This window comes from Desmodus rotundus, chromosome 1 (assembly GCF_022682495.2).
Source record: "Desmodus rotundus isolate HL8 chromosome 1, HLdesRot8A.1, whole genome shotgun sequence".
In the NCBI taxonomy this organism is placed as follows: domain Eukaryota; kingdom Metazoa; phylum Chordata; class Mammalia; order Chiroptera; family Phyllostomidae; genus Desmodus; species Desmodus rotundus.
Window position 1 is genome coordinate 151,719,680 of NC_071387.1, and position 17,645 is coordinate 151,737,324.

General features: G+C 40.5%; 2 protein-coding genes across 3 annotated transcripts in view; both read left to right on the plus strand.

Annotated features, from left to right (window-relative positions):
- The window catches only part of ARB2A (ARB2 cotranscriptional regulator A), a 404,957-nt gene that overhangs the window by 280,190 nt on the left and 107,122 nt on the right, over positions 1–17,645 (plus strand). The window lies entirely within an intron of this gene.
- POU5F2 (POU domain class 5, transcription factor 2) lies at positions 468–3,619 on the plus strand. The gene is given in 7 exon segments (XM_071219999.1): positions 468–527; positions 2,128–2,332; positions 2,375–2,575; positions 2,578–2,639; positions 2,642–2,826; positions 2,828–2,902; positions 2,904–3,619. Coding segments are annotated over 7 exon segments (969 nt in total). The 3' UTR covers positions 3,085–3,619.

Genomic DNA, 17,645 nt, shown 5'->3' on the forward strand with positions numbered 1-17,645 from the left:
AGTAAAGGTTAATAAAGGGGACAGAGAGTGATAAGGGGTGCTGTTGTAGATAGTGTGTCTAATGAGATGACATTTGAGCAGAAGTCTGAATGACATGAGAGAATGAGACCAAGAAGCTGGGGGAAGCCATTTCTGACAGAAGGGACAGCATGAATAAAGGCATAATAATCATAAAAAGCATGGCATCTTCAGTACAAAGTGATATATTCTGACTGAGCATGCAATAAGGAGGGATGCAGGGAGTTGGGGGAGTGTGGTAGATGAGGCTGGGAAAGAACTGGAGACGGGGAGGCCAAATGGTGAAAAGCCATGTGTCCCGTACTCAGAGGTTTCAATGCTCATGTTGTTGGTTGGGGAAAGAGGGGTAGATGTTGAAAAACAATGTAAGAGGAAAGTGACGTGGCTAGAGTGTTGGTTGGTCAGGTTTGATATGGTAATTTTGACAAATTACTCTAACAGCAGTATGCATGATAAACTTGAAAAGAGATGCAGAGGAAGCCAATTATGAGGTTATTACGACAGTGCAGGTGAAAAATAACGTGGCCTAAATTAATACAGTAAGATGAGGCTAGAGAGGAGATAGTCAAGGTCAGATGTTTTAGGAGACCCATTGTGTAAGATTTGATGCCCTACAAAGCACGGGAAGGGTCAAAAACAGTTCCTAGGTTTAAGCTTGGGTGACTGAGTGGGTGATAAGGCCATTAACCAGGTCAGGGAACCCTGGAGGGAGTCAGGTGTCAAATGCAGGTGATGAATTTTGTTTGGGACAGTGGGAAATACAGAACTGGAAATTAGAAGTCAGGGCTGAAATACAGATTTGGCTGTTACCAGCATTTAATGGAAATTTTAAAAGGAGGAGGAGCAAGAAGAGTAGTCAACATTGTCAGATACTGCACAGAAGTTTAATGGGATGAGGAGTTTTAAAAAGCTATCAGATTTGACAGTTGGAAGGTCACCAATGACTGCAAGACCATTTCAGTAGATGTGGGCAAGGCAGAGCCACATCCTTGTTGAATTGGAGAGTGAAGTCTGAGAGGCTGTGATTGTCCAGCCAAGGTCACTGTCTTCTCCCCTTTTCCAAAGCTCCTCCTTGGAAACTTTGAACCTGATGTCAGATCTTTTCTTCTCCTTCCCTCCTTAGCTTTCTCCATCCATGGCCTAGGACTTGATGCCTGAGCTGGGGAAAAGTATCCTAAGATCCTTGGGTCACTGCTGTGAGAAAGACCGGGATTAGGGAGCCTGCTATTGGTGAGTCAGGGATTGCAGTGAGCGTCCTCAGTAGGGACCAGCAGGTCAGGCCAGTCCAGAGACCTGTCTCCAGACGGGAAAAAAAATGAAACACATAAGTCTCTATTATAGGCTGAAATTCTGGACCTGGAAGCTGAAGGAGGATAAGGAGCAAAGGACTTGAAGGGCTGGTGGGGAGAACATGGAATTAGTCAAGAAACTTGGCCCCATTTAGAGAATGGAATCTAACAATGGGTAGGGTTGAGCGGTAGAATCTGACAGCAAATTGATGTTAGAAATTCGGGATGTTTAGAGTTTTTAGGGCCCAGGGAGTTAAGATGTTTAAAGGAGAGACCATTGGCAGTACTCATGACCATAAAGATATCAGTGAGCAGACAGTTAATAAATTATGTGATAGCCCCAGAAATACCTGGCATATAAACATTTAGCAAACATTTTTGAAGCCAAAGGGGTTGTTCAGATTGTGTGGAGGAAAGGAATTAGTTGTAAGAATTCTGGAGAGCTATAAGTAAATACCTAGGTTCCTAGGGATAGGATGGAGACAGTGACTAAGGGATGCCAGACAGCTTGGAAGTGCAAAGCCCAAGAAGGAGACTTGCACCTTGGAGGGAGCTGGAAACAAAGATCAGGGTAGAGGACACACCCCTTTAACCTTGAAGACCCAAGGAATTAGCCAATGAGTCTACCAGATTTACCTACCACTGCATATGCCCTTAGCCTGTTTTTCTTGTCTGCCCACCATCTCTGCCCTCGGGGGAGTGAGGCTCCAGGGCGAGGCAGGTGCTGTTTTGTAGCCCTGTGTGCAAGCCATCAGTTCCTACCAGACTTCCTGTTGGGGCTGTGGTTTTACACCGCGGTGGAACACAAGCCCCAAATTAGTCCCCTCAGCCAATAAGTGATAGGTGTGGGCCCAGAGAGCCAATGCCAGTATGCATTGACACTCCGATTTGGTTGGGCCCCCAAGTGGCCCCTGGCAGCCTGATGGTCCGGCCAGGGATCCAGATGGGATGGTGCCTTGTGAGTCCCTGGCCAGAACTGGAGAGATGGGGGCCTGGTTCTAGAGCCCCTCCGGAAGGCACCTTCTGTAGACCCTACATCATCCTGCAGTGCTTCCTGAGGTAGCAGCTGACCAAGGAGCTGAGACAGAGGAGGATGACCCTTGGGTACTTGCAAGCCAAAGTGGGGTTTGCTGTGGACGCTCTTTTTGGAAAGGTGCTTAGCCAGACGACCATCTGCCGCTTCAAGGCCCAGCAGCTCAACCTCACCAACATGTGGAAGCTGCAACCAATGCTGAAAATATGGCTGGAGCAACTGGACACCAAAAGCCTTCTGGGCTATGCAGAATGGACATGATCCTGCAGCAGGCTTGGCAGTGGAGACAGGCAACCAGGGAGAAAGGCACATTGGAAACAACCTGTAGAACCTTTTCCTGCTGTGGCCAAAGCTCACGCCCCAGCAAATCAGTCGCATTGCTGGACAGCTCTGGCTACCCAAGGACCTGGTCCAAGTTTGGTTTTATAACCAGAATAAGATGGGCAGTCTGGCAACTAATGATTTCTCCGTAACAGAGGAGGTGGGGTGCCAGGCTTCCTTTCCCAGGGGGATCATTGTGCCTTCCCCTAGCATCAGGGCTTCCTTGCAGTCCCCCCAACTACAGGGAACTTACTTTGTACCCTGTGTTCCTCATCCCCTTTCCCTGAGGGAGGAACTCCTGTCTCTGTCCTGAACACCACTGAGGTTCTCCTGAGGCTTTCCAACTCAGGGCCTTGCCCTTCTGGGAGAGCTAAGCTGGGGAAACTCATCCCTGGGGTTCACGTCAGGGCTTTTAAGTTTTAAGGTCTCCATTCACTGTCTGAAGAAGTTAAGAATACATGTTTACCAGATGGGGTGGTAGTAATTGAAGACAACTTAGGAAGTTGAAGTTTATTGCTGCTTTGTGTTTTTCCTTTTGTTTTTACCTAACATTGGTTTTAAAGTACAGTACGTAGATGGTTTTGGATATTTCATTTCTTGTTTTATTAATTGAAAAAATTTAATCCTATTTCATAAAGAAAAAACATTGCTGATTTTGAGGGGCCTATGTTCTGCAAGTTGATAGATCCCTGCAGTTCTTAGTGAAAACTAAAATACGACATTGTAGCCACAGGAAGTGGCGACGTCCCAAATGGAGCAAACATGCATCACTTTCTAGAGGACAGCACGAAGATGATGTCACAAATTTGAGAAACTGTTCTGTGTTTTCTTTTCCTGTTTTTCAGCTTTTATGGAATTTGAGCATGTTCGTTTTATAATTGTAATAATTTTTTACTTTAAAAATAAAAAACAAGCAAAATAGAACCAGAGATTTGGAAATAAAGAACAGACTGACAGAGACCAGAGGGGAGGAGGGAGGGGTGGTAATGGGGGAAAGATGGGGAAGGGGCAAGTCAAGGAACACGGATAAAGGACCCATGGTCAAGGATAATGGGGTGGGGGTTGATGTGGGAGTGGGGGGCAGGTGGGGCAGGGGAGAGTAACAAGGGAGAAAAATTGAGACAACTGTAATTGAACAACAATTAAAAAGTTAACTGTTTCTTATTCCTTGTGGTTATTAATAAACCCAGGGTTTAATTTTTAGAAACATGATATTGAGTGAAAAACTCAAGTCATGGAAGGCTTCCAGTTACCATTTTTATCAAAAACAAGCAGTACTTCATGTAAACCCAAACACAAAGGATCTTAGTTACCTTCTGGGGAAGACTTGAAGATGGAATAGGAGCACCCAGAGCCTACCCAGAATATGATTTCCCTTCTTGAAAGTTGTGGGGGTTTTTTCTAATTCACCTTTTCATGTAGACTGCCCCAGTGGTTAAATGAGTTAAGTGAGGGTCTCAGTTCAACTCTCCACCTTACAGTAGTCCATCAGGTTTATCTCGTGGCCTGCCACAGTCATTGTATTGTAAATCCTTTGTTACTGCGATGGGCAAACTGAACAGCAGTAGCTCTGCTCCAGCTCACTTCTCTGTTTTTCAGCTCCTTTTGGTTTATTCCCTGGGAATTTCCCTTACTTTCTCTTGAGCCCATAGGCTTTCCAGAGTATATTTGTGATTGTTGATTCAACATTCCCTGGTGATTTTTATGATGGTACATCTTAAGTTGCTTTTCCAGTCTCTTCTATGAAATCAGTTTTTTCCAGGTTTGTGCTTCCCACATTAATCAGTTTTGGTCATCATATACGAAACAAATACCATTCACCCCTCTGCATTTTCACATCTGGTGCCATATACCTGCATGTGATATTTACTGTTTTATAATGTCTCACTGTGTATCATATCTCAGTTTATGTGTTCTTTTTGCTTAGTAATCTTGACAACGTTTTTCTTTCACCACTTTTCTTCCTTAACCAGTCTTGCAAAGAAGTCATCTCTAGGTGTTGTCAAAGAACAAGCTTTTTGATTTTATTTATTTACTACTGTTTTTATTTCCTACTTAATTAACAGATTTTATTTTTATTAATGGCTTTTTTTCTGGTTTCTTCTGACTTCTTTTAATGTATACTTTTTTCTTGTTCTTAGTGTCTGAACATAGAGCACTGGTGATATACATAGGTTAGTGAAAATGGAACTGAACTTCAATTGCTTGGCCTTAGATTTAATAGGTGACTAATCACTTACTTTTGGACCATCCCACTAAGTCACACAGCACCAAACCCATTCCTTCTATTGCTAGCCAATCTTTCTGGAAAGCCTTGGAGGGGAGATGTTCCTGTAGAGGGCGAGGCAGTGCTTATTGCCAAGGTGAATGACTGTGACTGGGCTTTGAGGAGGGTTCGGGGCCAGGCTGCTCCTTGCATTCTGTAGCCCCTGCAGATTGGGAGTAATGGTAATGGCTCTCAGTCTCAGGGAGCAGGGCCCAGGGTCTGCCTAAGCACCTGCACAGCGGCACCATTCACACAGCTGCTGCACCTCTGCTTAGGCGGGCACTGGTATGTGTCACTAATCAGCCTTCACATAATGTAAAATGAGATTTCCCATCACTGGTACTCTTGACCTGACTGTGAAAGAGAAATGCTAGACCTTGGGGGAACCTTGATATTTTAAACATTTCAGAGTCTTCAGAGATTTAAGATTGATGGGTAGAAACCCTAATAATAAGATCCCATACTTCTGGTCAAGATGAAAGCTTAGGTGAATGTGGCTTGCCTCCTCACACAACCACAGCAAAATTGTGGCTGAACTACAGAACAAATATCACTCAGAACTGTCAGAAAATTGAGTTGTATGGAAGTCCAACAACTAAGGAATTAAAGGAACCACATTCATCCAGACAAGTAGGAGAGATGCAGGGGCAGAGATGCAGAGATTTGCAACAGGCTGGTCCCAAACACTTGTTTGGTGAATAGAAAATGGAGGGATATTTCAGGAGCAAAGGACCCCGGCCCCACACCAGACCACCCAGCACAGGGTTCTAGTGCCAGGAAGGTAAGTCCCCATAACTTCTAGCTGTAAAAACCAGTGGGGTTTGGGTTGGGGAAAGAAACTGCAGGACTCTCAGGCCTCTCCTTTTAAAGGGCCTCGCACCACGTATGGATTTATTCCTCACTCCCTCTGGGCTCCAGCACCAGGGCAGCACCTTGAAGGGCACCAGTGGCATATGGGGAGGAACTGAAGTTTCTGGCATCAGGGCAAGAGCTGGGGGACAGCTTCCTCCCAGACAGAACTGCAGTGGCCATCATACCTTTTCTGAGCCCTCCCCAACACAGAGCCGCATTAGGCAGCACCATATCTGAATCCACATCATCCTGGCTCACATGGTAAGCCCCACCCTGGGGATTACCTAAGGGTCTGCCCCATCCAATTTATGGGCCCACCCAAGCTGGTAACAGTGGCTTTTTCAATAAATAGTTGGGTTAGCTGCAGGCTTCAGACCTTCCTAAATCTTCTTACAAGCAGCAGCTGAGCCCAGCCCCCTTACCTATTGCTGAGTGGCCCCAGGCCCAGCACTAGCAGCAGCCATCTACACATCACTTTATAGCTTACAGCCAAGAGGCCCTAGACAGATCACAGGTTCGGGCTGACCCTGCCTGCACCACCCAGGAAACCCCAGAGCCTGTGCACCCAGCGGACAGTTACAGACCACATCGGAGCACCACCCAACCACCTCTGCAAGGCACAGTGGGAGGTGGTTGCTGGCCAGGAGTCACAGCCAGTCCTACCAGCTGTCTGGATTGGATAAATCCCTCCCATCAACCTGCTGACACCAATCAAGATTCATCTACAAGAAGAGGGAGAACTCAGCCCACACAGATATCCTGTGTGGATGCACCTCCATTACACAGCTTGGGAGATAGGGGAGGCTGTGCCACTGAACCCTCCAGGACACCTACTACATTAGGCCACACTAGCAAGACCCAGATCAAAGCAGCTCTAACACATAGAAACAAATGCAAGGAGGCTGCCAAAATGCAGAGACAGAGGAATATAGCCCAAATGAAAGAACAGAAAAAAAAAACAAACCCAAAATGGAGATAAGCAATCTATCAGATGTAAAGTTCAAAACATTGGTTATAAGAATGCTCAAGGAACTCAGTGGATACATCAACAGCATAAAAAAAGACCCAGTCAGAAATGAAGGATATACTAATTGAAATAAAGAACAATTTACAGGGAATCAACAGTGGAGCAGGTGAAAGCAAGAATCAAATCAGAGATTCGGAACATAAGGAAGAAAAAGACATCCAATCAATAGAGCAAGAAAAAAAAAAGAATCCAAAAAATCAAGGATAGTGAGAGAGTGTCTGTGGCAACTTCAAACATTCCAACATTTGCATCATAGGGGTGCTAGAAGGAGAAGAGAAAGAGCAAGAAATTGAAAACCTATTTGAAAAGAATAATGAAAGAAAACTCCCCTAATTTAGTGAAGGAAATAGACATACAAGTCCAGGAAACACAGAGAGTCCCATACAACTTGGACCCAAAGAAAACCATACCAAGACACATAATTAAAATGCCAAAGGTTAAAAATAGAGAATCTTAAAAGCAGCAAGAGAAAAGCAGATAATTACCTACATAGGAGTTCCTATAAGACAGTCAGCTGATTTCTCAAAAGAAACCTTGCAGGCTAGAAGGGATTGGCAAGAACTATTCAAAGTGATGAAAAACAAGGTCCCTCAACCTAGATTACTCTGTCCAGCATAGCTATCATTTAGAATGGAAGGGCAGATAAAGTTGTTCCCAGACAAGGTAAAGCTAAAGGAGTTCATCATCACCACGTCCTTATTATATGAAATGCTAAAGGGACTTACTTAAGAAAAATAAGAAGATCAAAACTATAAACATTAAAATGGCAATAAATATATAACTATCAACAATTAATTTTTTTAAAAAACTAAGCAAACAAGCAGAACAGAAACAGAACCATAGATATGGAGATCATTGGGATGGGGACCAGTAGGCGAGAGGTCTGAGGGAGTAGAGGAAAAGGCGAAGGGATTAAGAAGTACAAATTGGTAGGTACAAAATAGGCAGGGGGATGTAAGAGCAAGTATAGGAAAGGGAATTGCTAAAGAATGTATATGGACCCATGGACATAAACAAAGGAAGAGGGATTGCTAGAGGGATTGGAGGATGTTGGCTGGAGGGAGACAAGGGGGGGTGGGGAATTGGGACAACTGTAATAGCATAATCGATGAAAAAGAAATCAATGATAACAATAATAGTAAGATCCCTCCAAACTGAGAAGGAACCACCCTTAAAGTTGGGAGAAAACGGAGTTGTGGTGTCAGGGGTTAACAGTCTCAAATGTATAGACATCAAGTAACGAAAGAAATCAAGTAAGATATAGCATTTCACTAACAACAGTGACACTGGTACCTTAGTGTCAACAATTTCAGTGCAGTAGTTAATAGAAGCAGATGTCAAACAACAGCCCAGCAAGTCTTCTATCTGCCAAATTGCCCCCACTTCAGTTAAAGGCATAACTTCTAACCACTTGTTCAATAGGCTATTCACAATCGATCTGACAATGCTTCTTTATCAGATGTTTCTTTTATCTTGTTTCCTTTATACAAGCAGATATTCTTAACCTGAGACACTGGATGCCTTTAGAGTATAAGCAGAAAAGTGTGTTTGTACAACAAATGTTCATGTTCTTTAAAGATGGTGATGATAGCCTTCATCACATTTTCAAAACATACCATGACCCTTTGTAGGCCTGCCATACAGAATTTATGAAACACCTTCCCCTTGATACAGTACCTACCTAATAGACCATTCCTAGTGTTCTAAATGTTGCGGATATCCGTAACTCAATGTACTGAAAAGGCCCTGAATCACTTCTTATATAAGCCTTTCAAATTCAAACTAAATACTGTATTATGTGTTAATAAATGCCTTTCTTGTTCTTATACTCTTATCAATCCTTTTCACTTTAGATTCTTGTCATAAATAGCAATTTCTCCTTTTTCTAGAAGTTTTCCTACCTGTTGTCTAAGAAATCTTGAGGTGTTAAGATATCCTCCCTTATTCCAAAACACTATCTTACTCGTGAATTTGCATCTAACCTTTTTTATCATTTCATTTTTTTTAATTCTTTTTTAAGGTGCAAATTGTTTTATCCATGTACAGTATTTGTAAAGTGAAAACTACAATGCCGTAACAACAAAATCCTAGTGGAAGGTGGGAGTGAAACTCAACAAAGTGACTCTAAACTGAAAGAATAAAACTTAGGGAAATAAGGACAGACACAGACAACAGTATGGTGATTGCCAGACAGAAAGGAGGTGGGGGGAGGTAGAGGATGATAAAGAGAGGTAAATGGTGGTGGAAAGAGACGTGACTTTGGATAGTGAGCGCATAATGCAGTGTACAGATGGTGTGTTACAGAGTTGTACACTTGAAACCTGTATGGTTTTATTAACCAATGTCACCCCATTAATTTCACTAAAAAGAAAAAAAAAAGATCCTCTAAATGAGGTCACCTTCTGGAGTACTGGGGATTATTTCCTCAACATATGAATTTTTGTGGGGAAACAATTTAGCTCATAATACCAGTCTAATTAAAATTTAAACTAGATTCAATAAATATTAATTGAGTACCCTATAAAGCAGGTGCTAAGTTGCAGTGGTGACCAAAAATAGGCTCATCTTGACCCTCAAGGAGCCTAAAGTATGGGAAGCATCTACTTTAAACAAATAAACATGTGATAACAACCTTCATAAATACTGTGGGTGTCAGGTATTGGGGATCTTCATTTACATTTATATATACAAGTCCTCCTGTTGTAATACAAAAGCGCTGCCTTTGATAACCTCAATTGTTAACAAATATTCTGAACCACAGGGACCTGCAGAGGAAGTATGGTCCTATAGCCAGGCATAGTTTGGGAGACAGGCATTTGTGGGTTCAAATTCTGACTCAGTAACCTACTTTCTCTGTTACTCTGGATGAGTTACTTTTTTCAGCCTCAGTTTCTCATCAGTAAAATATGTCTTGCAATCCACAGGGGGAGAAAGTTCTTAAAAAGATAAGATTAGGTAATATGGAAAGAAACCCCCAGGACTTCCCTCTTATACAGTAGGCATCCAGTAATCTTTCTCTGTTGTGTTTCCACTGTTCGTTGTCTGTGACTTATGTATACCTCACAAATCACTCTTTCGCATCTCTAGAAACTTTCACATAGTAGGTGCTCAACAATTGATAGCCAAGACTGTACAAATGAAAGAACAGAAAAAGTAGTCTCAGTTGGTAGAAAACTTACTATCTGATACTGGGGAATGACTTTTGGAATTATGATAATTGGAAGACAATTATAGTCCTTTTCCTTAGCTGTCAAATGACAACTAGGTAAGGGAACGTATAATGAAGGATTTAAATAAAGACTTTTGAAACCCCATACAGCATTATATAATTGAAAGCGATGATCTCTGAAGTTGTTTCTAGCTTTTAGTAATTGTTTGGGTCCCCATGAGTAAGAAGAAGATCGTGCACCACAGAGTGAATATGGGGGATATGAGGATACAGACTATAGGAAGGGAGGCTACAGAGTAGGGTGACCCTGGTCCTCATACTGTGCTTCCCATTTAATGTTTCCTTCCTGATCTCCTGCCATGGTCTCCCTTGTCCCTCCTGAGTGTGAACTCAGTCCTGCCTTGATTCATACTATTTCTTCACTGAATGTCCACATACTTTAGCTTTTTATGTCCAAAATCTACTGTATTAGTTTACTAGGGCTGCCATTACGAAGTACCACAGATCGGGTGGCTTAAAGAACAGAAATGTTTGTCTCAGAGTTCTGGAGATTTGCAGTTCAAGATCAAGGTATGGACAGTTTTGGTTCTTTCTGAGGGCTGTGAGGGAAGGACCTGTTCCAAGCCTTTCTCCTTGGTTTCTCTCTATTGTCTCTGTTGGTTTTTAAGATTTTATTTATTTATTTTTAGAGAAAGGGGAGGGGAGGGAGAAAAAGAGGGAGAGCAACATCACTCAGTTGCCTCTCACACGCCCCCAGCTGGGGACCTGGCCCACAACCCAGGCATGTGTTCTGACCTGAAATTGAGCAGGCAGGGTTACATTCCAAGGTGTACTGGGAGGTTAGGAGTTCAACATATACATTGAGGCGTGAGGGGACACAATTTAACCCATAAAACCTACCACTCCTGATATAGAGAAAACACACTTGTGTGTTGGCAATGACAGGGGGCAGGGGAAAGTGTCGGAAGGCAGAAAGACTTGTGTAGTTTTTTGTACAACAAAGTCTTTATATGTAAAGGAGGTGGTATGATGGAAAGGAAAGGACATTAGCCATAGAGTCAGCCCCAGATCTGCATCCTGTCTCTAGGCCACTCACATAGATAGTGTCACCACTCTGGGCTTCCCCCATACCTACAGGAAAATTTCAAGACAAATAACATTTCTTCCCTCCCAGCCAATAACTTTATGGGCTGAAGAGTTACAGTGGCACCCTGACCAGTGTGGCTCAGTTGGGTGAGCATTGGTCCCATAAAGTGAAAGGTCACCAGTTCAATTCCCGGTCAGGGCACATGCCTGGGTTGCTTGTTTGATCGCAGTCAGGATGTGCCCAAGAGGCAACTGATCAATGTTTCTCTCCCTCTCTTGCTCCCTCCCTTGCCTTCTCCCTAAAAATAAATAAATTCTGAAAAAAAATACAAGTAAAATCTTAAAAAGAAGAATTACAGTGGCTACTTATTTCTATTTTAGAAGTAGGACAATTGAACTCTCATCAGTGAGATTGAGGGACATTATCTTAGAAAGAAAATTTTAAATGTTTTGATAAAGATATGATTCTTACTTTCCCCAGAAAGTATCGAGAAATCCCTGTCACTTTCTGTCAAGCATTGTCAGCCACTAATTTCATCTAGTTAATGTAACAGGACAATCAAGTGACGTGCCTTTAATTTATTGTGATTGGGTTATATTTGTGAAAAGCAGACCTGAAACAATTAGTAGCAAGTGTTTAGATACTGACTATTTTCAGAAGGCATTTTAAGAATATTACTAAACCTAAGTAGACACCAAGAACATCTTAGTGTATGAAATGTAAGTCATTTTTTCTGTAATAATAAGTCATTAAATACATGCAAATATTATAAATGATTACCTCATTCCAGACATACTTTTATGGCACCAGTTTTCTCACTAAGTATGTATTACCTTTGAGATTTAAACTAAAGAGAAGAGGTGGGAACAGACTTACAATGCAAAGATGTATTGTGTTGTTCTTTTCCACCCTGAAGAAGCAATCGCACTGACACCACAGGGAGAAAAGATTGTTTAGCTGCTTCTGTGACACATCATTAAAATAGTTAATCTAAAGCCATAAATTTTTATCTTCTGGGCCAAGAAATTTTAAGTAAAATACTAACAAAAATGTTATGCTTTTAAATGAGAAGTGAAAGAATATTTATCCTTTTTATTTGAGTTTCCGGAAATGGCATACTCCATAAAAAATTGTATCAACTTTATTTTTAAACTGAGTTTTTGAATTAGTCAGTAAACAATTTATTTGGTGAACACTTTCTGTACACACCATGTGAGCATTTAGGAAACAGAAGGTGCTTGAATTTGTGAGATTAAATATTTTCTCACAGTTGATCCACTGATATTGCAGTTGAAATAAAACCACACATAAATGAAATACCACTTTCTACTGAACAGCAAGTATAGATTTTCTATCATTGTTTTAATGAGGACAATAATGATTTCATTTATTCAGTGGAACATCTTATAAGTTTTTAGCATGATTACCTCCATATGTGCTTATCGACTCACCCATAAAACTCCACCTGTCCTAATCACAAATATGCATATGCATTTAATTACGTTATCTGATGACAGTATATTTTTATACTGCTAATATTCTTGGAAATACTAAATTTTGAAAGTATCAATAGAGCAGTGGTTTGGTGTCTCACTTGTTCTTCAAAAAGCGTACGTGTATAGACTAATACTCATATTTTAAATACATTATACAAAATTTGGGCAGTGTAGATCAAAGATAATATGCTGGAGCATGGTGAGCAAAAGCATAGCGCTCAGCATAGCAGCTTTGGCCATCTCCCAGGCATCCTTGCTGTGGCCTCAAACCCCTCCACCTCTCTCTTCAGGTTCCCCATTCTCACATTCTAACAAGCAGTAGCATTACACCTCTATGCTTCCGCGGTGACTGAATATCTGCTTAGCACCTTTTAAGGACTAGACACTGAAGGTTTTGAATTAGACAAAGAACACATAGGTTAGACAGAGGAAAGAAGTTGAGAAACCAGGGATCACCTCACTAAAGGGCCAGTGTTAGAGGAATGAACAGAAGAACAATACAGAGAAAGTAGCACATAACTCAGTGAAGACTATCTGGAAACATTCGTAAAAGTGGGACAATATGAGCTAAGACTTAAAGGGTAACTAGGAGTTGTTAAATTGAGGGTTTGAGAAGAGAGAGGGAAGACCAAAAGTCAGAAGTAGAAGGAAAATGAAACGAGTTTGTTTTGAGTGAAAATAAAGGCTGTGATCCTTTACTGCAATTGAGACTTAAATGTAATGGTTAAAATACTGATAGCTACCCTGGCCGTTGTGGCTCAGTGGAGTGAGCGCGGGCCTGCGAACCAAAGGGTCACTGGTTCAATCCTCAGTCTGGGCACATTCCTGGGTTGCCTGCCAGGTTGCCAGTAGGGGGTGCATGAGAGGCAACCTCATATGTTTTTCTCCCTCCTTTCTCCCTCCCTTCTCCACCTCTATAAATAAGTAAATAAATAAAGTCCTTTAAAAAATTAAAATAAAATAAAATACTGACAGCCATAGCAAAAAAGTTTCAGAGTTCTTAATACACGAACCTAATTACATGAGTCTTACAAAATGCTTTAGGAGAAATATTTTATTATTATGTTTAAAGATTAATGTATCAATCTTTAGGAGACATTTAAGGCACAAAATTATTCTTCATGTGGCTGGTTCTTTTATTAACTTATGACAAGCAGCCTAAGTCTTAATACTAAGATCTAAGGTTCTGAAGGCCTTTCTTCCAGGAACTAAATTAATTTTGTACTGGCAGAAAGCTTCCTGATTGTTTGCCTTGGCACCACTAATCAGCAAATCTAATGATATTAATGGTTAGCAGATCCACTGGCCTATTCTTCTCAAGAGTCAATTGTCTCCACCAGGCTTTGATAAATAGTTGTTAATAAGGTCCTTTAAGTTTGTTACACTATCATAAGAAACACTGGGAAGGGTTTGGTAATTGAAAAAACCATCAGGCACCAACGACTTCTTAAGTAGTAGCCTAGTTGACTTGTTTGCAAAATAACAATGTCTGATTAGAAACCCCTTTGACTGGCATGGAACACAGTCGTACTGTCTCTGCCCAAAGCTCACGATGTAAGAAAGTGCCTAGCAGGACGCGGGAGATACAGTAGATATCAGTATATTTGTATACTAGAAAACGCATCTGTTTTATTCCCATGTGAAATAAAATGGCCCTGTATAAAGTCATTCTAAGAACAACCACCACCACAACAAACCTCATTAGCATTGTTGAAAATTATTTAGCATTTGAGAGCTAGATATAGCTATTTCTCTTGGGTAAGAAAGCAGAAGTCATTGGAAATAAATGCTTTTCCAGAATGAATTTTCATAAACTGAAGTACGAACAGTACAATGCTTAATAACGAACAGTACAATGCTTAATAGTGCTCTTTTTTTAAAAAATTAAAACCTACATTCTTTATTAAGTTCAATGTTGCTTCCATCCATAAATATTGAAATGCTTTAACACATATGGTAATCCATACAAAACTTTCTAAAATGAATCCTTAGTATCAGTGTAGCATTTGAAGATTAAAATTTTTCTCCAAAGCATACAAACTCACCAGTGTCAGAAGCCGTCAATAAATACACGGGTCTTGATAATACACACATGCTTTGTCTTTACCGAGTGACCCTTTTTAGCATAAGTTGCTTCAGCAGACAGATTTTGTTTTCAAGGCAAACCAAAAAGCCTGTCAGGATCCAGCTTTAATAGATCTATTTCTTATTAATATATATTACTTCTGAAAATCTCCAAAGTACATATAAGGAAACAGTTGTGAGGTGAATACTTTTGAGAAGTCTGCTTAAGGTAGCAGACATAAGTAGGCAACTGCCTTTCCAAGCCCTTAGCACCAGCAGAGAATAGCCAGAAGGTACATAAGCTAATAGCTTAAGGTTTCTGAGAGTTAACTATTTGGGGACTTAATAAGGATATTTAGGAAGCGGAAGATAGGTAATGATTCTGAGAACACTGAGATATTTTTACTGGAGTTCTTTATAACTGTACTTGAGGTGGAATACAACTCACGCGAATCATAATGCCAGGCGACAGTTATTTTCCTGTCAGTTCTTAAAGTGGTTTACATGATGCAGTTTATGAAAATTCATTCTGGAAAAGCATTTATTGTCCAATGACTTCTGCTTTCTTACCCAAGAGAAATAGCTATATCTAGCTCTCAAATGGTTGTGAGTGGGTTCTTTATTCAGGCCGCTCTCTACAATAAGACCGTGATCTTCAGCTAGCTTTCCCCGTTTCCCAGTTCATTTCTGCAGCACTTTTTCCCAATACCAGACTCTTGTGTTCTCAGCAAATGCAAACTACTTTTAATGGTGCCTAGAAGAATGTAATCACGAGAATAAATTCCTTCTTTCCTCCCCCTACCCTCCTCTTTTATTATTTTATGTATTAGAAGACTGAATTACTTTGGATTACCTACCCTTTTTAGTTATGTCACTTACATGGATAATCCAGAAACTTCTTGCCTTTAAACACACATTAACATTAAAAAAAACACCTCCACTATATTGCTATTTTACAGATTCAAATAAGCATACATGGATATCAGTCTCACATTTTTTTAAAAGTTGAAAAAAAAGAGTAGAATACAACCTGCCCTTTTCAATTACTGTGCTAGTACAGCTGTCTTCGTTATAAGTTACATAAGTCCAATTCAAGTTACTAACAAAAGAAAGTAATTTATTGATTCATGTAAATGGAAAAATTCTGGAGTAGGTCTACTGGTACTACTAGATATTGGAGTTCAAACTCCATCATCAAGACTCTCCTTTTATATCCTTATTTACTTTTTTGTTTCCTGACTGGCTTCATTCTTTCTTTCTTGCAGACAGGGCTTTCTTCACACTGATGGGCTGGGGGTAGAGGGGGTGGATAGTTACAAGTAGTTGCAGCATCTTCTGTTCGGAATTATCCCAGGGAAAAAGCTCTAGCACCAAAAGAGAATCTTAGTGAAAACTCTGATTGGCCCTGCTTTGATACTGTGATGATCCCTGAACTAATCACTGAATCCAGAGGGATTGAATGGCCGTGACTGGCCAGCCCGGGCCACCCTTGTGTATGAGGGGGTTGGGGCGGGAGCATGACAGTGTAATTGGTAGCCCGACAAGGACTGTGTGAGTTGAAGAGGAGTGCTTCCTCAAACAGGGGTTTTCGATATGTCCACTATGCTCATTCTTGCATCAGCTTCCCTGGTTTCTTGGAAAACTTAGTGTATGTGCCACCATCAGGTGTTTATGTTATCTGATACAGAGAGAACAGGAAATGTGGGATAACTAAGTACAGGAAGGTCCTACATTTTAAACATTTGAACTGATCCATCAGCAAACAGTTATTCAAGTTTGTGATTCTGAACTACATCTAGATGTTCACATAGTGCCTTGGGTCATTCTTGCTCTGTTTACTGATTACTGCAAGAAGCCTGAGTGAGACCCACTATGTGGAGAGCCTACTTGCAGTACTGTTCATTCCAGTCAGTACCTTCCAGTGGGGTGGTGCTCACTCATTTACCCACCTATATCCTGAGATAGCTTAACAGCATCTGTACCATAGACCAGTTTTAACATTTGAACATACACAGACTTAGTCCACCAGTCCACTAGCCTTTACATTAATCCTACTTTATTGGTACAACCAAATTAATCTTTTCAAGAGAGAGATACTGCTACTTGGGGGTTATTTTTCCCATACTTAATTTTTTTTTTTGGCCATACTTTTACTTGGTACTTATTTTTCAACACCTAGTAGTAGATTGTAGCCCTGATCAGTGTGGCCCAGTTGGTTGGGCGTCATCTTGCAAAGTGAAAGGTTACCAGTTTGATTTCCGGTTTAGGGCACATTCCTGGGTTGCAGGGTCCGTCCTGGGTCAGTGTACGCATGAGAAGAAACCAATCAATGTGTCTCTCTCACATCAGTGTTTCTCTCTCTCTCTGTCTCCCTTCTTCCCTTCTCTCCCTTCTTCCCTTTTATTTAAAATAAATAAATAAATCTTTTTAAAAATAGTAGATTGTAATAATCTGTTTCATAGGAATTCTTTGGGATTAGCAGTGTCCTATACTTAAGGCGAAAGTGTCCCTCAGCTCTCACAGATACATATATTATACTTTATTTTTTAATTATATTGAAAAATTAAAATCTAGGACCTATTTTATCATTTATAAATTATTTATATATCTAATCAAAATAATATAGTTTCTTACAATCTGTTTCTGTTCTTTTCCCTAGTTCTAGTTTTCTATTTCTTATTTTCCTAATTATTTTATTGTATGTGGTCCTTTTGTTATCTGCCATAAATCTTTGCTGGGACGAAGTGGGTACAGTAGTTAATCAATATATTAGTCAAGTACACTGAAATCACTAATGTATCAGCTGTTCTTCCTCCTCTTCTATCGTCAGAAAAGATAGAAAATATATGGTCAATCTCTTGTCAGTGTTTTATATGCAATGAAATTATTTGATATCACTCAGTGACTGTATTTCAGAATTGGATTGCTCTCACAAAAATAACTTATTCATTAAACATATTGATAGACAAGTCATTTATTACAAAGTATTATATTTCATTTATTACAAGATGCAATTTTAACTA